General features: G+C 46.0%; 1 protein-coding gene across 2 annotated transcripts in view; it reads right to left on the minus strand.

Annotated features, from left to right (window-relative positions):
• CEP76 (centrosomal protein 76) overlaps nt 1-20,149 on the minus strand; it is a 44,629-nt gene that overhangs the window by 138 nt on the left and 24,342 nt on the right. Inside the window, exons 11-13 of one of the 2 annotated variants that reach the window (XM_074943134.1) lie at nt 9,897-10,114; nt 7,829-7,944; nt 7,461-7,488 (exon numbers count right to left, since the gene is read on the minus strand). In XM_074943134.1, coding sequence (XP_074799235.1) covers nt 7,461-7,488; nt 7,829-7,944; nt 9,897-10,114 — 362 coding nt within the window. Of the gene's footprint in view, nt 1-7,460; nt 7,489-7,633; nt 7,945-9,896; nt 10,115-20,149 lie in introns of those variants that run through there. The other variant, XM_074943135.1, reaches the window with a different exon arrangement.

Raw genomic sequence — 20,149 nt, forward strand, 5'->3', positions numbered from 1 at the left:
GAGGGTTCCAATAAGAAATGGTGCACCTAAGTTATTGTTCTTATTGGAACAAGGAGGTTAGCCTGGCCTCTGATTGATACATGGCTAGATTTACCTCGCTGCACCTTCTCTGTGAGTGACTGCAGTGTGACCTAGAGGAATGAGTCCCCTAGATGGGGGAGGAGGCAAATGAGTACAAAACAAATCTGGTCTATTTCTTGTTTTGATCCACTCCATCTATCTTTTACATCTTTGGCTGGCAGCAGACGGTGCAGAAGGACTGCATGCCACATCTCATGGCTGCTCGGCAGAAGATGGTACAGTACGACTGCTAGCCATCGTCATCTCTTGCCTGCCCGGCAGAAGATGGTACAATACGACTGCTAGCCATCGTCATCTCTTGCCTGCCCGGCAGAAGATGGTACAGTACGACTGCTAGCAATCCGTATTGCCTGCCTGCTTACCATAAGACGGTTCAATAGGACTGACTGCAGGACTAAAGAAAATGACCTGGTAAAGTCACTCCAAATTTAGTCCCTGCGCCCATGTCTGCCCAGGCGCTCCCAGCCGACGCGGCCAGGAGCACCTCGGACATGACGAGGACGGCTACCAGTCATATTGCACCGTCTGCTGCCAGAAGGCAATGGGTTGTTGCTACTGTGTAGCAATGCAGTACCGCGTCTGCCAGCACCCAGGAGACATACGGTGACGGTTACCTGAGCGGGCTCTATGCTTGCGGTGGTATGGCGTCTGCACAGGTAACTCAGGAAAAAGGTGCGAAACGATTGTCTGCCCTTGCTTTCCCGGAGGGAGGGAGGGAAGGGGGGAATGACGATATGTACCCAGAGCCACCCGCAACAATGTTTTAGCTCCATCAGGCATTGGGATCTCAACCCAGAATTCCAATGGGCAGCGGAGACTGCGGGAACTGTGGGATAGCTATCCACAGTGCAACGCTCTGGAAGTCGACTCTAGCCTCGGTACTGTGGAAGCACTCCGCCGAGTTAATGCACTTAATGCACTTAGAGCATTTTCTGTGGGGATACACACACTCGAATATATAAAACCGATTTCTAAAAAACCGACTTCTATAAATGCGACCTTATTCCGTAGTGTAGACATACCCTACGTGTTTTATGACTACATTGGAAACCAATTGCAACCAGTGCAATGCTTTCAGTTAGAAAGCAAGTCTATGTACCTAGAGGTCTTCCTTTGTAACATGCAGAAATGATACATGAGGGGCATGGAGGGGGTCAAGTGCCCCCCCGATATCTGTTTGGCCTGCTCGGGAGGGAGGGAGGGAGAGGGACATGTGCGGGGTGGGGGCGTGGCACAGCAGCAGAAGGACAGAGCCCCCTCCTGCAGGTAACTCTGGTGGGGCGGGGAGAGCACCGTGGCCCTGGCTTGGGCAGGGTGAGTTCCTGGGCAGAGGAGACATGTGTGGAGATTGTGTGTCCTCGCCTTTAGATTGTGCCCCCCAGTATGGGAAGGCACGAGTCGTCTATGGCATAGCATGAAAAACACTATACTCTACAAAAAACTGTTTTAATTAAACAATGCCCTGATACAGCAATCATGAGGCCTTTATGCAATAAAATGCTTTCCCTTCGCAACGTCGAGAGACACTGCTATACATTCGGAACTCTTACTGTTACTGGTTACTGTTCTGCACACTAAACTGGCAGAATTCAGTATAGAGCCATGAAAACTGAATTGCTCTCCAAATAGTAGGATGACTAGCAAACTTTGATTTTCCTGTGTCTCACATTCCAGTACACTGTGGGTGACAGTCTGTACATGTTCTGTGATGTTACTATTTGTGAAGGCCTGTCATAGAGCCAACTAATGTTTAATTTCCCAAATATCCTAGAAATATCCCTCTTGCAGCAGAGGTTGAATTTGATTCATCGTGGCACTAGGAGCTGGTACTTTTTTCTGGGAGAAAAATGGTCTAGAATTTAATTTTTACTTCTTTTTAAGAGTTCTAATTATTATGATTACAATAAAAACTTTAAGGATATGAACTGCATGTAACTCAAGGTACTGATGTCTTCTCTACAGGCAGCACACAACAGTATCTGTAAGTGGTGTGGAATGCTCCCATTCATCTTAATGGGACATTTACTAGTCATAATTTAAAATATCAGCATAGATAACTATTTAATGGGTCAGTAAAGCATACAAAGAAGAGTGACAGTTATTGTGCACCTCTACACAATGTACTGGGCATCTTGTTTTGGTGTCAGAGGTAGGCAGGACTTGATTTGAAAACAGATACTGAAAGAACTACCACTCCCCTCTCCTCCCCCCACCCTCCCAATCCATTTTGCATATATTTCTCCCTGTTAGAACACTAGGTGAAAGAGATGCACTCTGTTACTTATAGCACTTGTATATTAGAAGGTTTACAAAAATGTAAATTAGTGGGTATAATGTGAAGATTTCTATACTGTTACAGAGTTAGGGTGACCAGATGAAACAGACAAAATATTGGGACACATGAGGGAAGCAAAAAAAAAAAAAAAAAGTGGCCAGAGTGGTTTTATTGGGATGTCCGGTCATCTTATACAGAGTTGCACTATGGATTCACACACAACCCTTTCTGATCAAATTTCTCTCCCTCCTATTCAGTTAGATATGAGGTTTCTCTTATGATTTACTTAAATTGTAGTTTCTTCAGGGCAGGGACTGTCTTTTTGTTATCTCTTTATACAGTGTCTAGCACAAAATGGGCCCTGATCAGGCCCCTATGCACTACTTCATACAAATAATTACTCCAATGGCATACTGGACCTCCAGTTTTCAGAGGCCTAAGCATCTGCATAAATCACTTGCTCCTACAGTTGGTCTCCTTTGCTCAGTGACTACCAAAGTAAGAGTTCAATAAGGTATGTTCAAGAGCTTTTTTTTTTTTAAATTGGAATGAAACAAACAAAATTAGTTTGAGTCTTTCTTCTGTCAACAAGACTGATAGGTGGCAGTATCCATTCACATTAATTATAAATTTGGGTTTCAAGATCATATTGGAATCTAGCTATATTCTACAGTACGGTTTTAATTCTCTCTAATCTAGTCTGTTCTATCCTGTCCTCCTTTCTGTGGCATCGATTCATTCATGACTTTCACTAAAGCTTTATCTATGGGTGGGATGCTTTAAAGTATTTTTTCATGTTTAAAAAAAAATAAGATACATTTTAAATGAGAAGTTTTTAGCTTTTTAATCAGACTATCTAAAAGTAGCCAAAATTCAGCTTACATTAAACAACAGTACAAATTAATGCTGCACTGAGAGATCAATTTATACTATAGTTATTTCTTTGCAGTTCTCTTTCTACCATTTTATTCAGAATATCTAAGAGGGAAAAAATGTGTGTTCTTTGCACCCAACGTTTATGTAAACTGTTGCAACTGACAAACTGCAATATTAAATTTTACAGAGTGACCTCTTCTGTATAAATTGAGTACTACAGGTTTAAGAGGCCAAAAAATTTAGATTTAAAAGACTCATGCCACAAAAGACTACAACCCCCCATTTTCTGAAATAGTTTACATTTGGCAGTATATTGTTTTTAATGTAACTGTAGTGGATTTGGGTAAGTTTCTACATTTATAGGTATCAGGTACATACATACATACACACACACTTGAGCAAATCAATTATTTTAATAAAAATATATTGGGTTAATTTAGCTATATCCACCGAGTAAAGGGACCTCAATCTTTCAAGTAAAAATGGACAAATACTGGGGAAATAGCATTGTCAAAAGTTTTCATCAGGCGATTGGCTCATTGTGGGACCCTGGGCAAATCAAACCCTCTTGTGAGACCTCAATCTCACAACTGTAAAACATGGATAAATACTGTTACCTTTGTACAGCACTTTGAGATCTTGAATGTAAGGCCAAGTCTATAATTCAAATGTACAATTAAAACCTGGGTGTTGCAGGAGCCAGTACTTTGGTTACTATGAGTCAGTACTTTAATAATACTTTAATACTAAGTTGAGAGCGCTGTCCAGAGCGCTCACAATGGAGCATTGGGGGATAGCTCCCAGAGGCCAATACCATCGAATTGCGACCACACTACCCCAAGTTTGACCGGGCAAGGTCGATTTCAACGCTAAGCCCCTTGTCGGGGGAGGAGTACAGAAATCAGTTTTAAGAGCCCTTTAAGTCAAAGTAAATGGCTTCGTCGTGTGGATGGGTGCAGGGTTAAATCAATCTAATGCTGCTAAATTCGACCTAAACTCATAGTGTAGAGCAGGGTTTAAACAATGTCCCAAGATTGGTGTTATGTGGAATCATGCTGCTGAAGATCTCTACTTATGTCTCAGACAAAAAGATAAGTTCTGTCTCTTTGTTATTACATATATATCTCAGGGCACTTTCCAGAGTTAGGCGTGTTACCGATGGCGTCAACCACAGTTACTCTTTGCAGAAGCACTTGAGCTGGAGCTCCCTGGGATTATAGAAGCTGGCAGGGAGTAATTTTTCTTATTATATGTCCCTCTTTATCCATGGTACTCAAAGACAAGCTAGGACAAGCATCATACATAGTAAGCAGGATGTTGAGTCTTACTTTATTGTGCCGCTCGCAAGACTGAGGCTGTGCTGAACAGGCAGAGACCCAGGAGCTAATGCAGGGACAGTGAAGCAACTAACATGCAGCCAGTGCCTTCTGTGATGGAGGTAATCATTGCCAGGAAGCCAGAGACAGTGAAGGAGCAGAGCTGGGTCTGTGATGCATGCTGATGCTGAGAAATTATTTTTCAATACACTAGGTAAATTAAATGCCCCAAACTTCATTAACACAAGTTAAAGTTGCCCAGAGGTGTCTCGTGCCATTCCAGCTGTGGAGAATGGCTAAACTTAAGCCTCTGAAAACCAGGACATAAAAAGTTAAGGCACATGCCACCCTTGCAACACCTTAACTCTGCCCCCACACCAGCACATACATATTAGCACTCTACTCTCACATACTACGGACACTTTGAAAACAAAGCATGTGAGCATTACAGAACAAAGAAATCTCATCTTTGCTAAGGCAAAACTTGGGTTTAGGTCAGGTGTAGCAAACAGGAGCTACCTACACTGGACTATGCTCACCCAGTCTATTACATGAAAATTACCCCAGACTTCCTAAATGTTACCCCCACATCACACTTGCCAAAAGAGTTCCTTCTACACATGCAAGTTATTCCAGAATAAGATAGCAGGTGAATTTAAAATTTGAAATAGAATTTAAAATGTGGAATAAGTGTCCACACATACAGCTGTTCAGAAATAATTATTCCTGAACAATTTCATGTGTAGACAAGGCATAAGCCCTGGAGGCTACTACCATATTTGCCACCAGGTTGCAGACAATTCCCCTGGAAGATGATATCCTTGTGCACCTCCACTAACACAACCTACAAAATTCAATGCTGAAATGAAGCATACTTGATCTCTAAGTACACAAGCACTTCATATCACTCACAGCTCTGCCAAGCTGCTCCAACTAATCCGTCCAGCATTCAATACAGCTACTCTTAACACAGTGAATACAGCTGGAATGTGTGCAGATAAATGCTGGGAATTCAAATATGTGGAACACAACATAGTGGAATATTCTCTTTATCTCTCCTCGTGTCTATTTATTGTAGATTCATAGAGTTAGAGGCCACAATAAACCAAAAGATTGTTTAGTCTGACCTGTATAATACACACCAGAGCATTTCACCCACTTACTCCTGTATTGAGCCGAATGACTAAAGCATCTTCCAGCAAGGCATCCACAATCTTGATTTGAAGACATCACAAGATGGAGAATCCACCTCTCTTGGTAGTTTGTTAAACCTTTGCACCTCCCTTACTGAACCATTCCCAGTGGCTACTACCAGCACCAGGAGTATGGGGCGGGAAGGGGAGAGTTACGTTTGCACTGTGGGGGTGGTACGTACCTTAACTTTGTGTTTCTTGGTTTTCAGAGGGGTTAATTCATCACTCTACACATTCTGGAAGGGCATGAGGCACCAACTCTGCATTAATGAAGTTTTTGGGCATTTAATAAAATGTGGAGACTATTATATTGCCATTGCAGCAACCATTGATGTTGACACCTTAGCCCTTGCTACATCTCACACTCCGGACACTGGTAACCTCCTTGAGCATACACCAGAAAAATATATTCTCTGACCTATCTAACAATGGTAATTTTAGTGGCACCATTACCATTATAGCAGCCCTCCAAGTGCACACACATTTTAACTTCTACTCCTAGGAATCACAAACAAAACTTCAAAACATGCATAACATTTACCAAATTAAATATGCCTGTCCTGGGAAAATTTAGGATTATGGCAGAAAATGAAAAGATCCCTGGATTAGTTACTACAGACCTCAGTTCACCCTTACAATCATGAGCAGTGGGAGGGGAAAGGCCACCTTATAAAAATGTAAGGAGGTACGGACGGGAACTAATGAAGAGAGAATTCAGTTTCCATACCAGTCTAGCAGAGATGACTCACAACTAAAATGGCCACTTAAGTGACAGTAGCCTGAAAACTCCCAGTAGTTCCAAGGGAAGCCTCATAAATAGGGCCCTATCAAATTTACGGCCGTGAAAAGCACATTACGGACCATGAAATCTGGTCTCCCCTGTGAAATCTGGTCTTGTGTACTTTTTTACCCTATTAGTACAGATTTCACAAGGGACACCACTGTTTCTGAAACTGGGGGTCCCAACCCAAAAGGAGATCACTGGGGAATCACACGGTTAGTGTAGGGGGTGCAGTATTGCCACCCTTAGTTCTGTGTTGGCTTCAGAGCTAGATGGCCAGAGAGCAGCAGCTCCTGGCTGGGCGCCCAGCACTCAAGGCAGCGCCCGGCCAGCAGCAGTGCAGAAATAAGGGCGGCAATACCATACCATGCAATCCTTACTTCAAGTAACACCAGCAGGCAAGGAACAGATGGACCAACACAGGAGGGAAGAATTTTCCTCAAGAAAGAGGACAATGCCATTTGACCAAAAGACTTGACTGCAGGATCCAGTGGAAACAGGACTAGGAAGTAAGTTAACACAGGTTGTGGAAGGATTTAGCTAGTGAAGGACAGCTCTGACACAAATGAGAGAAAGTGATAGGAACTCTAAGTGCCTGTAGCCTGGTGTTAAAGAACCTCAGAAGGAAGAATTTAGGACTTTTCCCAACTAATCAGGAAGCTATCAAATGAGATATCCTAGGACTCTATCCTGTGATTGCTTCCTAAGTGCTGTCAAAAGATGCCTAGACCAGTATGTAATCGAGACAGGGATAAAAGTGTATCCCCTCCTAACAGAGTGACTATTAGCATATTGGTGAAAATATTTGGTGCAAACCAGAAACAAACAAAAAAAAAAAAAAGGGGGGGGGGTTGACAAAGTGAAAGAGTCCCCCAAGAATAAGCAAAGGAAACACCAGTGGACTTGGGTAAATAGGAATGTACAGAAAGGATGCTTACTTTTGATGAATCCTTCCACAATTTGCAACTGTGAAAAAGAAGTAGATATTTGCATACATGTTTTAACGAATGCAGATCTTTACCTCTAAAAATGTAAATAAAGCAATTTTTATTAAAATAAAAATATACACTTTATATAAATACACATTACAGTATATACAAGTATTTTGCCTTAATTTTGTTTTAAATACACACATTAAAATATTCACAATCATCATCAGAGTGGTGTTTATCCAAAGTGAAACATGACATGTTTAATTAATATGATTTTTAATAATAATGTTCATTTGTACTAACACTTATATACACTGTTTCAAGGCTCTAAGAAGTATACGTGATTTTTTTTTAAAGTACAGAGCGATATTTACAAGCAAACATGATCCAAACAGCACACGCAGATTCAGGATATGTAAACACTCGCACACGAACTGCAAGCCGCACTTGGTCTCCTCTACAACAGATTATTTCTTCACAGAAAGGAGACCTATTTGGCGGAGAGGAAGCATGAATAATATGGTTTAAATATTGCGATTACTTATGAGTGACTAAATCACTATTCAACTTTTTAGTTAAAAAAAAAATTGTACAAGTATTAGTCATAATTGAAGTGACAGACATATTTCCAGGACATCAATATGCCAAGAATCTGGCTTTTTGATGCTATGACAGAGTAACATCATTACCCTATTGGTAGGACCCTACCAATTTCACAGCCGTGCACGGACCGTGAAATCAGCCCTCCCAAGAAATCTGACCTCCCCAGCTGCTGGGAGCCTGGGGCTCCTAGCCATGCTGGTGAGGGACAGGACTTGTCCTTCTCCTACATGGCTTCTCTTGGTGAGGAGATCAGATCCACCTCCAGAGACAGCACAGAAAGGAGGGTGGTACACCCTCACTTCTGTGCTGCAGCAGCCCGGGAGCTGGGCTTCTGTCCCCTACCTGCCCCAGCCCCTGAAGTTCCTGCCGTGGCTCTAGGCGCTGAGCTCCTGGCTTCCCCTTCTTCCCCCAGCAGCTCCTGCCGGGCTGGGGACTTCTGCTCCCTGTTGCTCCAGCCGGAGAAGCCCAGGCTTAGGGCTTTTACACATCCCCCACCCCCAGACAGCCCGGGCTCCCACAGCACCACACCCCACCAGCCGGGGCAACCGAGGCTTGGAGCTTTGGCACCTCCTTCCTGCTGGAGTGGCTCAGGGCTTCTGCCCCCCCCCCAGCCGGAGCTCAGGGCAGCCCAGGCTCAAGGCTTCAGCCCCGCAGCTGCAGCTGGGGCTCGGGGTGCCTGGGCTTGACACTTCTTCCCCCAGGGCTCTTTCCAGGGCTCAGGGTGACCCAGTTGGGGTTTCTACCCTATGGCTTCTTTTGGGGTTGGGAAACCCATTTTTCCAGGGAGCCCCTGCCTTAATCTGTCACTGGCCTGGACTAGCTCCGAGCAGCATGGGAGCGGGGGATCCTACCCATCTCCACCTCCCGGAACTTTCTCTAACTGCAGGAAGCTCAGAGGCTACTAGCTATGCAGCACAGAAGTGAGGGTGGCAATCTTGGGACCAATGTTCCCTCTAATTTTTGACAGGCTGTGCGTGCAAAAAATGTCTTCTGTGCAAATTGTTGTGTGCGTGGTGTTTCGCCGTGTGCACAGGGTTCAGGATCCGTGTATGTGCGCACACGTGCACAACTTAGCAGGAACAGTGCTTGGGACCCCCCTCTACAACAACTTTGCAATCTCTCCACGATCCCATTTTGGGTCGGGATCCCCATGGTTACAGCACCATGAAATTTTAGATATAAACATCTGAAATTGTGAAATCGACCAATTTTAAAACCCTCTGGCTGTGAAATTGATCAGAATGAACCATGAATTTGGTAGCCCTACCTATTAGTATTGAAAAGTCAATAACCTGAATGAAACCAAGCACAGGCCTCTTTGTATATCACCCCACTAAACACTTCCAAACAACAAGATGCTGGGTTATATATTTCTACTTTTCACTTACTGACTTAAGCGAATTTTCAATCCAGGGGGCAGTGATCATAGGAAAAATAATCTGATTTTGCTTGATAATATGAAGTGTCTCAAGTGTTTTAATAAATCTAACTGTCACAGCCTTGACCTCTCAGCTAATACTGCCAATAATTCTACTGATTGTCGTTACCGTGATATTAACAGCTGTCCATTAGATAGATACGGGGCTGAGACAAATTATTTATTTCACACAGGCTACTAAATAGTTACTACCGATCTGAACCAGATTTAGATTAGTGACCTAGATGGGAAAAGCTCTGTTCCCCATTTCCAGTTCATTATGCCATTCTGTTTTCTTGTTAAATCCCTTATGAGTAAAAAGGTGATAATTTGTGAGTTTCATAATTGATGAAGTTGAAATAATTCTAATCGATTACATGTTTATAAAATCTAATACTACTAGATTTACATCTTAATCTTACCGAAGGCATGTAGAAAATGCTCTCCTTGCATTTCTGTAAACAAAATGGATGGGGAATCCTTTAAATGTGTGACCATCAGGTACTGCTCTCCTTATAGCATCCTGAAACTCTTCATTTCCTGCAGAGATGCTTGTTGCGCGTTCAAGCTCATAGGCTGCCAAGGCTGGTGACAAGAGATAGGATAGCTGGTCATCCCAAACTGTAGTAAGGCCTAGATCCTGTAGGATGAATCACAGAGGAGAATGATTGGTCTCAAGGCACTAAAAAAAAAAGTTTAAACATATGGTAGATTAAAACACATCTATTACATATGTGTGCTGAGATCAAGCCTATCATGCTGACCAATACTGTCTCATTGTTTCCTTATACTCCTGTCAGTATCCATCTGCTATCTCGTTTAATACTTCAGTTGTAAGCTCTTTGGGGCAGGGTCTTTTTGTTCTGTGTTTGTACGGAACCTAGTGCAATGGGGTCCTGCTCCATGACTAGGGCGCCAAGGCCCTACAATATTACAAATAATAAACAAACAACAAATCTTTCATTAATCAGTCAATGTTGGAAATGAAAAGTAAAAAAGGTCAATATGGCCTACCAACTACTATTACAAAAACGTGCCTTTGGCAGGAATTACACTGATACACAGAAGATTTAGTTCAGGATGAGCTGCACGTGGGATAACTTTGTACTCAAAGGGAAATCTGTTTTAGAGGCAATGATGGGAGGGCTACAGTTCTTGTGGTTCAGGCAGGGGTGGGCAAACTACGGCCCAGAGGCCACATCCGGTCCTCCAGACATTTTAATCCGGTCCTCAAGCTACTGCTGGGAAGTGGGGTCCAGGGCTTGCCCCGCTCTGGCGCTCCAGCCGGGGAGCAGGGTTGGGGTCTTGCTGCTGCTTCTGGGAGCTGTGTGGAGTGGGGCATGTCCCTCCTACAGCTCCTACGCATAGGGGCAGCCAGGGGGCTCCGCATGCTGCCCCAGCCCCAAGTGCTGCCCCCACAACTCCCACTGGCCAGGAACCACAGCCAATGGGAGCTGTAAGGGTAGCACCTGCACACAGGGCAGAGCTGCCTGGCCGCACCTCTGGGTAGGAGCCACAGGGGGGACATGCCACTGTTTCTTGGAGTTGCTTGAGGTAAGCGCCGCCTGGACCCTGCCCCCCTGACCTTTTCGTGCAACCCAACCCCCTGCCCCAGCCCTGATCCCCCTCCCGCCCTCCGAACCCCTCAGCCCCAGCCCGGAGCACCCTCCTGAACCCCCATCCCCTCATCCCCAACCCCACCCCAGAGCCCGCACCCCCAGCTGGAGCCCTCCAACCCCCAATTTCGTGAGCATTCATGGCCCACCATACAATTTCCATACCCATATGTGGCCTCGAGCCAAAAAGTTTGCCCACCCCTGTTCTATAGCAATTATGAGACATGAATCCATGGCAACAACAGACTTAGAATTTTGTATGTTCTGTTTTTCTCCTAGCTCTGAACTGTGAATTAGCAAAAATTAAAAGTAAAGTCAGAGTACAAGTCAAGAAAAAAGAAAAGCAGACTAGAAATAAATACAATTGACCTAATTACAAAGTAATTTTTGCATAAAGCCAAGAGCCACTTTGTTAGCATGTGTGTAAAAAAAGAGCAAGGCAAATCCCAAAGCAAGATTCACTTACAAATAACATTTCTACTGTCCCACTAAAAATAATTTCCAAAGGGAATGGACTGCATAACCTGACTTTAAAAAAAAAAAAATACATAAATTGAAAACTACAAAATTCAGTATTGTGCATGATCTTTATTTGCTCTATATAATGTAGTACCTTGTTTGTCCAATCTACTGTTAAAAAATTCCTGTTTAGGAAATTAAAGAGTGTTTGGTGCATAGTACTGGGCTTCAAACTAAGCCCACTAACTGCTTCTTCCGCAGCAAGTATTGACAGTCTTGAGGCATGAATAATTAATCTCAAGATTTACATAAAATAAAAAGAATGGATAAGGATACAGCTAGTTAACCTGGTTTGTGATCATGTCAGATAAACTTTGTGGGTTAGGTCTATCTAGTACAAGAATGAGACCATGCCAAAAAACCGCCATGCCCCCACAGATTCTAGAGAAAGTGGCTCAATAGCATTCCTCTCTGTGAGTCGTAAAAGGAAAAAATGGTCCAATTTACTGCTGGGGGATACCATTACAATGAGATGTGATATGGAGATCATGACCAACTGCTACTAAAGGCACTGTGTTCTAAGAATGTGGCTGTTATTCCTGATATGGCTAAACTGCAATTAAGGTAACTACATTAATCAACCCAAATTCCTCTTGTAGTTTAAACTGAATAAATAATTCAGTTCTTGTCCTAAACTTTTGTGTTGTGTCAGTTGTAGGTAGGCTGACCAGACAGCAAGTGTGAAAAAGGGGGACACGTTGGGGTTTTTTGGGAGAGGGAGGGGGTGTAGTTGCGTATGTAAGACCAAGCCCCTAATATTGGGACCTTTGATCACTCTAGTGGTAGGTGAAGTATGAAAGCACATTTGTATCTGGCTCTTTTTGATGAAAGAAAGACACTGTATTAATGTGAGTATTACTGTACATGGCTAGATAGTTTATATGAAGTGAGGTAGTCAGTTAATAGGGAAAAAAAGAGGATTAAAGAAGGGCTTACAATTTTGGAATCAGTCTTCAGAAATGGAACGGAAAACGTCACGAGAATTTATTCACTGAAACCAGTCAGGAAAGTATCTTCGTAATTAGGTCAGTGAGGCAGATAATAAATTTAGTATTAACAGTTCAAGGAATTTTAGGAATTTCTGAAAAAATGAGAGATCAAAGACTTGTCCAAATTCCTTCCTATCTATCTGTTTCACCAAGTCAGAAGATTAAATCTAAATCTTAGGCTTTTGCTACAGCCCTAGACTCCCTGGGAAAAAATCTAGCTTTTTCCCCAGTACAGTTTTGGACATATGGGAACCTGAACTTGAGAAGCAAGATTTTGAAAGCAACAAGAAATACTGACCAGTTTGCTTACAACCACTGTGGAGAAACAGTTGCTTGCTGTAACTATGGTTCTTTGCAATCTGATTCAGATGTGTATTCTACTTAGGTGCACGATTCCCCAGCACTCTGGAGCCTGAGAATTTTTCCTAGCAGTACCAGTAAAGGGTCGGTACTTGCGCCTTGTGGGTATAGCTCCTCCCGAGACAGAATCGCCCCGATTCCCTCAGTTCCTTTGCACCAAACGCCCAGAGACTAGACTCTGATGCAGAGGGCACAGAGGGTGGTCACGGAAAACGTACCTGCATCACATCTAGAAGAAAAGACAGTTACCTGTTCCATAACTGGTGTTCGAGAGGTGTTGCTCATGTCCATTCCATATTAGGTTTGTGTGCTCGCCACATGCGCCAGAAGTTTTTCCCTCAGTGGTATCATAGGGGGATCGGCTCTGGTGCCCTCTGGAGTGGCGCGCACATGCCCTAGTTTAAGGGACGCCACCAGCTCTCCCCACCCTCAGTTCCTTCTTGCCACCAGTGACTGTGCTGGAACATCTACTGCGTCGGCTAGCCTTTTTTCACTTTGTTCAGTGTTTTGAACTTTTCTTGTAAAATAGTTGCACACAGTTAAGTTTCTCTTAGTGTGTTAGTGTTAAGAGTGTTTTTATTTGGTTGGTCCCGAATGGGACTTAGCCTAGGGATGGGGCATGCCCTGGTCCCCAGGCTTTAGGCCCTGTGATTGTTGAAAGAAACTGATGCCCATCAGCGATCCACATAATAGTTGTTTAAGGTGTCTCGGCGAGTCGCATTTAAGCAACAAGTGCCGTATTTGCAAGTCCTTCAAACCTCAGACTAAGAGGGAGAGAGACTTCCACCTCAAAGCGCTCCTAATGGAATCAGCTCTAACTGCGGCACCAGAACAGTCGAGGTCTGACTCTGCCCTGAGCACTGCAGCGTGGGTGTGAAGCATCCCATCGGCACTGTTGACAGATTGGCACCGATCCCCCTCCCCAGCAGCTGCCAAGCAGCAAAAGAAGACCGGGAGAGGAAGATCTCCTACATCCCGCAAGGGGAAGGAGAGGGCAGGAGGGGGAGCCAAGGCCTGAGGAGGCCGGCTCGATACCTCCTACTGGGAGTTGGGTCCTGGCTCAGCTCAAGCAGTCCAGCCACTCCAACCCATGTCTGCCACGCCAGGCAGTAATGAGGGCCTTCGTCAGTTAGAGATCCCGTCAACGCCAAAGGCCCTGCAGGCAGCGCAGGATATCCTGGTGCTACTGGGACCGCCCACACTGGCTACGGTGGTAGCCCGGTCTAGGGGTAAACCTGCCTTGGTCCTTTCCATCGCGGGGGACATCCCACCAGCGCTCACCCACACTGAGCCACCAGGCCTCCAAGGCAGAGAGGCAGGCTCGGCAAAGCCCTCATCGGTCTCTGGACTCAGGGCACCACACACAAGGCTTGAGGCGCGCCTCGCCAGTGACCTGGCACAGGCCTGCAGAGGTCCGCCCTTCCTGGCATGAACAGCACCGGAACTGGCCCAGTGCTTCACCCTTGGGTCGACACTGGACAGTGGGGAAGGAGGGCGGGTCATGGAATGGACATGGAGCAACACATCTCGAAGAACACCAGTTACGGAACAGATAACTATATTTTCTTCTTCGAGTGCTTGCTCATGTCCATTCCATATTAAGTGACTCCCAAGCAGTACCAATGGAGGCGGGTAGGAGTTCATGGACGAGTAGATTGCAACACAGCTCTGCCAAACCCAGTATCATCTCTGGCCTGCTGAGTGATTGCATATTGCGCTGTGAACGTGTGAACCGAAGACCACGTTGCGGCTCTGCAAATGTCCTGGATGGGAACGTGGGCCAGAAAGGCCACAGAGGACGCCTGGGCTCTGGTCGAATGGGCCCTTACGATCAGCGGCGGTGGCGGGACCTGTGCCAGCTCGTAACAGGTCTGGATGCAGGAGGTGATCCAGTTAGAAATCCTCTGCGAGGACACCGGAAGGCCCTTCATCCTGTCCACTGTTGTGATGAAGAGTTGGGTAGACCTACGGAAGGGCTTGGTATGCTCCAGGTAAAACGCCAGGGCACACCTTGACGTCCAAGGTGTGCAGCCTCCTTTCCTCACTAGTGGTGTGCAGCTTGGAACAAAAACACCAGGAGGAAGATGTCCTGGTTGACATAGAAGGAAGACACCACTTTTGGCAGAAAGGCCGGATGGGGTTGCAGTTGAACTTTGTCCTTGTAGAACACAGTGTATGATGGCTCCAATGTCAGGGCTTTAATCTCTGACACTCATCTCACTGATGTTATCACCACAAGGAAAGCAACCTTCCATGACAGGTGGGAAAGGGAGCAGGAGCCCAGAGGCTCAAAGGGTGTGGGACAGGAGCCCAGACTCACAGGAAGAACCTTTGAGGCCTCTCAAGAATCTGATCGACAAGTCATGCAAGAACACCGTCTGACCTTGGATCAACAGGTGGAAAGAAGAGATGGCTGTGAGGTGCACCCTGATGGAAGAGAGTGCTAGTCCCTGGTTCTTAAGATGAAGCAGGTAATCTAAGACAGATTGCAAGGAGGAGCGCGACAGAGAGATGCTACGCTCAGATGCCCAGTGGGAGAACTTGGCCAGGTAGGTCGCTTTGGTGGAAGGCTTCCTGCTTTCCAGGAGGACTTGCTGGACCTCGTTAGAGCAGGCCTGCTCCTCTGGGTTCAACCACGCAGCATCCATGCTGTGAGGAGGAGGGAGACAAGGTTGGGGTGTAGGAGGCGCCTGTGATCTTCAGAAATCAGATCCGGTCGGTCTGGAAGGGGCCAGGTCGCTGCTATGCCCATCAGCATGCCGAAACAATGTTGTCATGGCCATGCCGGTGCAATTATGATGACTTGGACCTTGTCTCTCTTGATCTTTGACAGGACTCTGCTGACAGGTGGTATCAGCAGCAACACATACATCAGACCCCCTGCAATGACAGGAAGAAGGTGTTGGAGAGAGAGTCCTTGCCCAGACCCTGCAGGGAACAGAACTGATGTCATTTCCTGTTCTGCCTGGTGGCGAACAGGTCCACTTGGAGAGTTCCCCATCTCTGAAAGAGCGTTCGGGCTACCTCTGGATGGAGCGACCACTCGTGGTGAGAGAAAAAGGACCTGCTGAGGCAATCTGCCAGCGTGTTCCTGACATCGGGGAGGTGACAGGTCTCCAGGTGGATCGCATACTTGATGCGGAAATCCCACAGTCGGAGAGCCCCTTGACAGAGAGCCAATGAGCGTGCTCCCCCTTGCCCGTTGATGTAGAACATCAAGGCTGTATTGTCAGTCAACACTCTCACCACCTTGCCTGACAGATGCGGTAGGAAGACCTTGCAGGCCAAATGTACCTCCCTGAGCTCCTTGACATTTATGTGCAATGTCATCTCCTCCGGGGAGCACGTCCCTTGGGTCTGTAGCTCGCCTAGATGTGCTCCCCAGTCAATGTCCGAAGCATCCGATATTAGTCCAACCAAGTGGCACGGGCTGTCGAACGGAACCCCTTTCAGGACAGCCTAGGGGTCAGTCCCCATTGCAGGGAGGTGAGCATCCCCGGTGGGATGGTAACGACTTTGCCCAGGTGATCTCTGGACTGGGAATAGACTGTCAGCAGCCACTGCTGCAAGGTTCGATTTCTGAGCCTTGCATGGTGGACAACGTATGTACATGCTGCCATGTGGCCCAGCAAACACAGATATACCCGAGCTGTGGTTAGAAGGAACTCAGTGACCCCCACAATGAGATCCACCATCATCTGGAACCTCTCCTGTGACAGGAAAGCTTGGCACAGGTGGAGTTGAGCACCATTCTGATGAATTCTATCCTTTGCACTGGAATAAAAGTTGACTTTTTGTCATTCACGAACAAGCCCAGGGACCGGCAGGTGACCTGTAGCACTGCGACATCCTGTTGGACTTGAGACCTGGAGAGGCCTTTGACCAGCCAGTCATCGAGAAACGGGTATATTTGAATACCCTGAAGCCTGAGGTAAGCTACTACCACTGACATGCACTTGGTAAACACCCTTAGGACTGTTGCTAGGCTGAAAGGTAGGACTGCAAACTGACAGTGGTCTGATCCACCCGTGAAGCACAGGAAGCATCTGTGTCCGATCCGGGAGAGGATAATGGAGGCAAGGGAGACCATGCGGAACTTCAACTTCTTTAGGTATTGGTTGAGGTCTTGCAGGTCCAGGATGGGTCTTAGACCGTCTTTGGCCCTTGGGATCAGAAAGTACCGAGACTAAAACCCCTTGTTCCTGTACTCACAAAGAACTTCCTCCATCGCTCCCAGCTGCAGCAGGCCCCTCATGTCCTGCATGAGGAGACTTTTGTGAGAAGGCTCCCTGAAGGGGGCGGGAGGTAGAAAGAAACTGGAGGGTATAGCCCTGGGCCACTGTGTTGAGGACCCAGCGGTCCAAGGTTATTGTGGTCCATGCAGGGAGGAAAAAAGAAAGGCGATTGGAGAAACATAGGGAGGATGGATCCAGGGTACAGTCTGGTAGGTCGCCCTGGGGCGCACCCTCAAAATGCCTGTTTGCCACCATGCCTGTTTTGGGCGGTGCCCGACTGGGTAGAGGGTGGTGGCTCTGGCAGCATTTGTTGCCTCTGCTCTTCTTATGAGCTGTCTCCTGCCTGGGTTGGCTCCCTTGACCTTGTGGGCTATTGCAGCTTGAACCGCTTACAGGCCTGACTCATGATGTAGAGCCCTAGGGTTTTCAATGTAGTATAGGAGTCATTCAACCTGTGTAATTTATTGTCTGTCTGCTCAGCGAACAGCACTTGGACATTGAAGGGAAGGTCCTGTATCGACTGTTGGGCCTCCGTTGACAAGCCTGAGGAGGAGGAGTCAGGACACCCTCCACATGGAGTGGCAGAGGCTATGGTGCATGCCACAGAGTCCACCACATCCAAGGCTGCTTGCAGGGCTGTTCTGGCCACAGCTTTGCCCTTGAGGATCACCCAGAACTCCTTCCTGGTGTCCTCAAAAAGTGAATCCTCAAACTTGGCCATGGCTTGCCACATATTGAAATCTTGGCGGCCAAAGAGAGCTTGGTGGTTGGCTACCCTCAACTGGAGAATTAATAAACCTTAAGTCCAAACAAATCCAGCCTCTTTGAGTCTTCTCAGTCTCTGCAGCCAGGAGAAGAGAGCTTCCACTCTCTGGCTTCGCCCCTTTCTGTCTGCCCCTTGGCTTTCTTCCCGAGGCTTTTATGCAGCCCCAGGCTACTTAAGCCGACAGCTGTTTCCCCTTTGTCAATCAGGTGCGGGTTTCCCTAGCCAGCTCGGGCATAAATATAAAGGGAAGGGTAACCACCTTTCTGTATACAGTGCAACAAAATCCCTTTTGGCCAGAGGCAAAAGCCGTTCACCTATAAAGGGTTAAGAAGCTAAGATAACCTCGCTGGCACCTGACCAAAATGACTAATGAGGAGACAAGATCCTTTCAAATCCGGAGGGGTGGGGGAAAAAAGGGATTCATCTGTCTGTGTGATGCTTTTGCCGGGAACAGATCAAGAATGCAGCCTTACAACTGTTAGTAAGTAATCTAGCTAGAAAATGCATTAGATTTCCTTTTGTTTAATGGCTGGTAAAATAAGCTGTGCTGGATGGAATGTATATTCCTGTTTTTGTGTCTTTTTGTAACTTAAGGTTTTGCCAAGAGGGATTCTCTATGTTTTGAATCGGATTACCCTGTAAAGTATTTACCATCCTGATTTTACAGAGGTGATGCTTTTATTTTTTCTTTAATTAAAAGTCTTTTTAAGAACCTGATCTATTTTTCATTATTCTTAATATCCAAGAGTTTGGGTCTGTGTTCACCCATACAAATTGGTGAGGATTCTTATCAAGCCTTCCCCAGGAAAGGGGGTGTAGGGCTTGGGGGTACATTTTGGGGGAAGACGTCTCCAAGTAGACTTTTTCCCTGTTCTTTGTTTAAAACGCTTGGTGGTGGTGGCGGCAGCATATGGTTCAAGGACAAGGCAAAGTTTGTACCTTGGGGAAGTTTTTAACCTAAGCTGGTAAGAATAAGCTTGGGGGGTCTTTCATGCAGGTCCCCACATCTGTACCCTCGAGTTCAGAGTGGGGAAGGAACCTTGACAAGCTCCAATTTAACTCCCTTAATTGGAGACGGTGTGACAGAGGGCTGGCCCAGAAGTCCCAGCCCAGCACCCTGTCAAAGCGGCTTATGAAAAAACAAAAAGAACAAAAAAACAGACCAAACCAAACCTGTCCCGACCACAGGCTCTAAACTTTCCATGACCCCAGATGCTCTCCCCAACCTATCAGGGAGCAATCAGTGACAACAGTTCTGGTTGGTAAGTGCTGAGTGAAGGAGATGTCTTGATATACATTCCTCATAACTGTCCACAACTGAAAGAAGTCCAGGATCAGACAGAGGGAGGTGGACCAAGCTCTCCAAGAGATGAAGGATTGAACAGTGAACAGTCATGAGTCATATCTGAAGAAACCAAAGATGTAACCTTGTGAACTGAACCACCTGCATGCCTGCAGACATGTGGCTTAAGAGCCGCAGGCACATATGAACTGTTGTGGAAGGTTGAGACTGCAGATCGAGACAAAGGCGGTGAATTGTCTAGAAATGGTTGGTTGGCAGAAATGCTCTTGAATTCTTAGAGTCTATTAGGGCCCCAATGAAATCAATTTTTTGAGTGGGACCAACGTTGACTCTCTGGTGTTTAGGACGAGACCGATACAGTTGAGTAAGCGAAGTGCAACATGTAAATGAAAAAGGACTTCTTCCCTGGACTTGCCTCCCAGTAGCCAGTCGTCCAGATACAGAAAGACATGGATTCCCTTCCTCCTGAGGTATGCCATTACCATGAACATACATTTCGTAAAAACTTGGGGAGCAGAAGAGAGACAGAAAAAGAGTATTGGGAATAGAAGCCCTTACCTCGCTGTTCTGGAGAAAGTTCCTCCACTGTTCCCAAAATCAGTAAAGAGAGGAGCTGCTTGAGGAATAGTATCTCATGAGATGGGTCCCTTAAGACAGACAGGGAGGGCGTGTTTGTGGAGGAGTGGAGAGGAACTGGATAGCAGAGATCCATCTGATGATGCTTAGGAACCAGCTATTGCTTGTAATCGAGCCCCAAACATTGTCAAAAGTAATCCAGCATGTCTCTGAACAAAAGTGGGATAAAGGAAGCATTGACTAGACCACTGCTCTGGACCAAAAGAATCAAAATGGGCACTTGGGGGTGCCGGGGGAAGGTATGTCAACTG

Source organism: Natator depressus, chromosome 2 (genome assembly GCF_965152275.1).
Source record: "Natator depressus isolate rNatDep1 chromosome 2, rNatDep2.hap1, whole genome shotgun sequence".
Classification (NCBI taxonomy): domain Eukaryota; kingdom Metazoa; phylum Chordata; order Testudines; family Cheloniidae; genus Natator; species Natator depressus.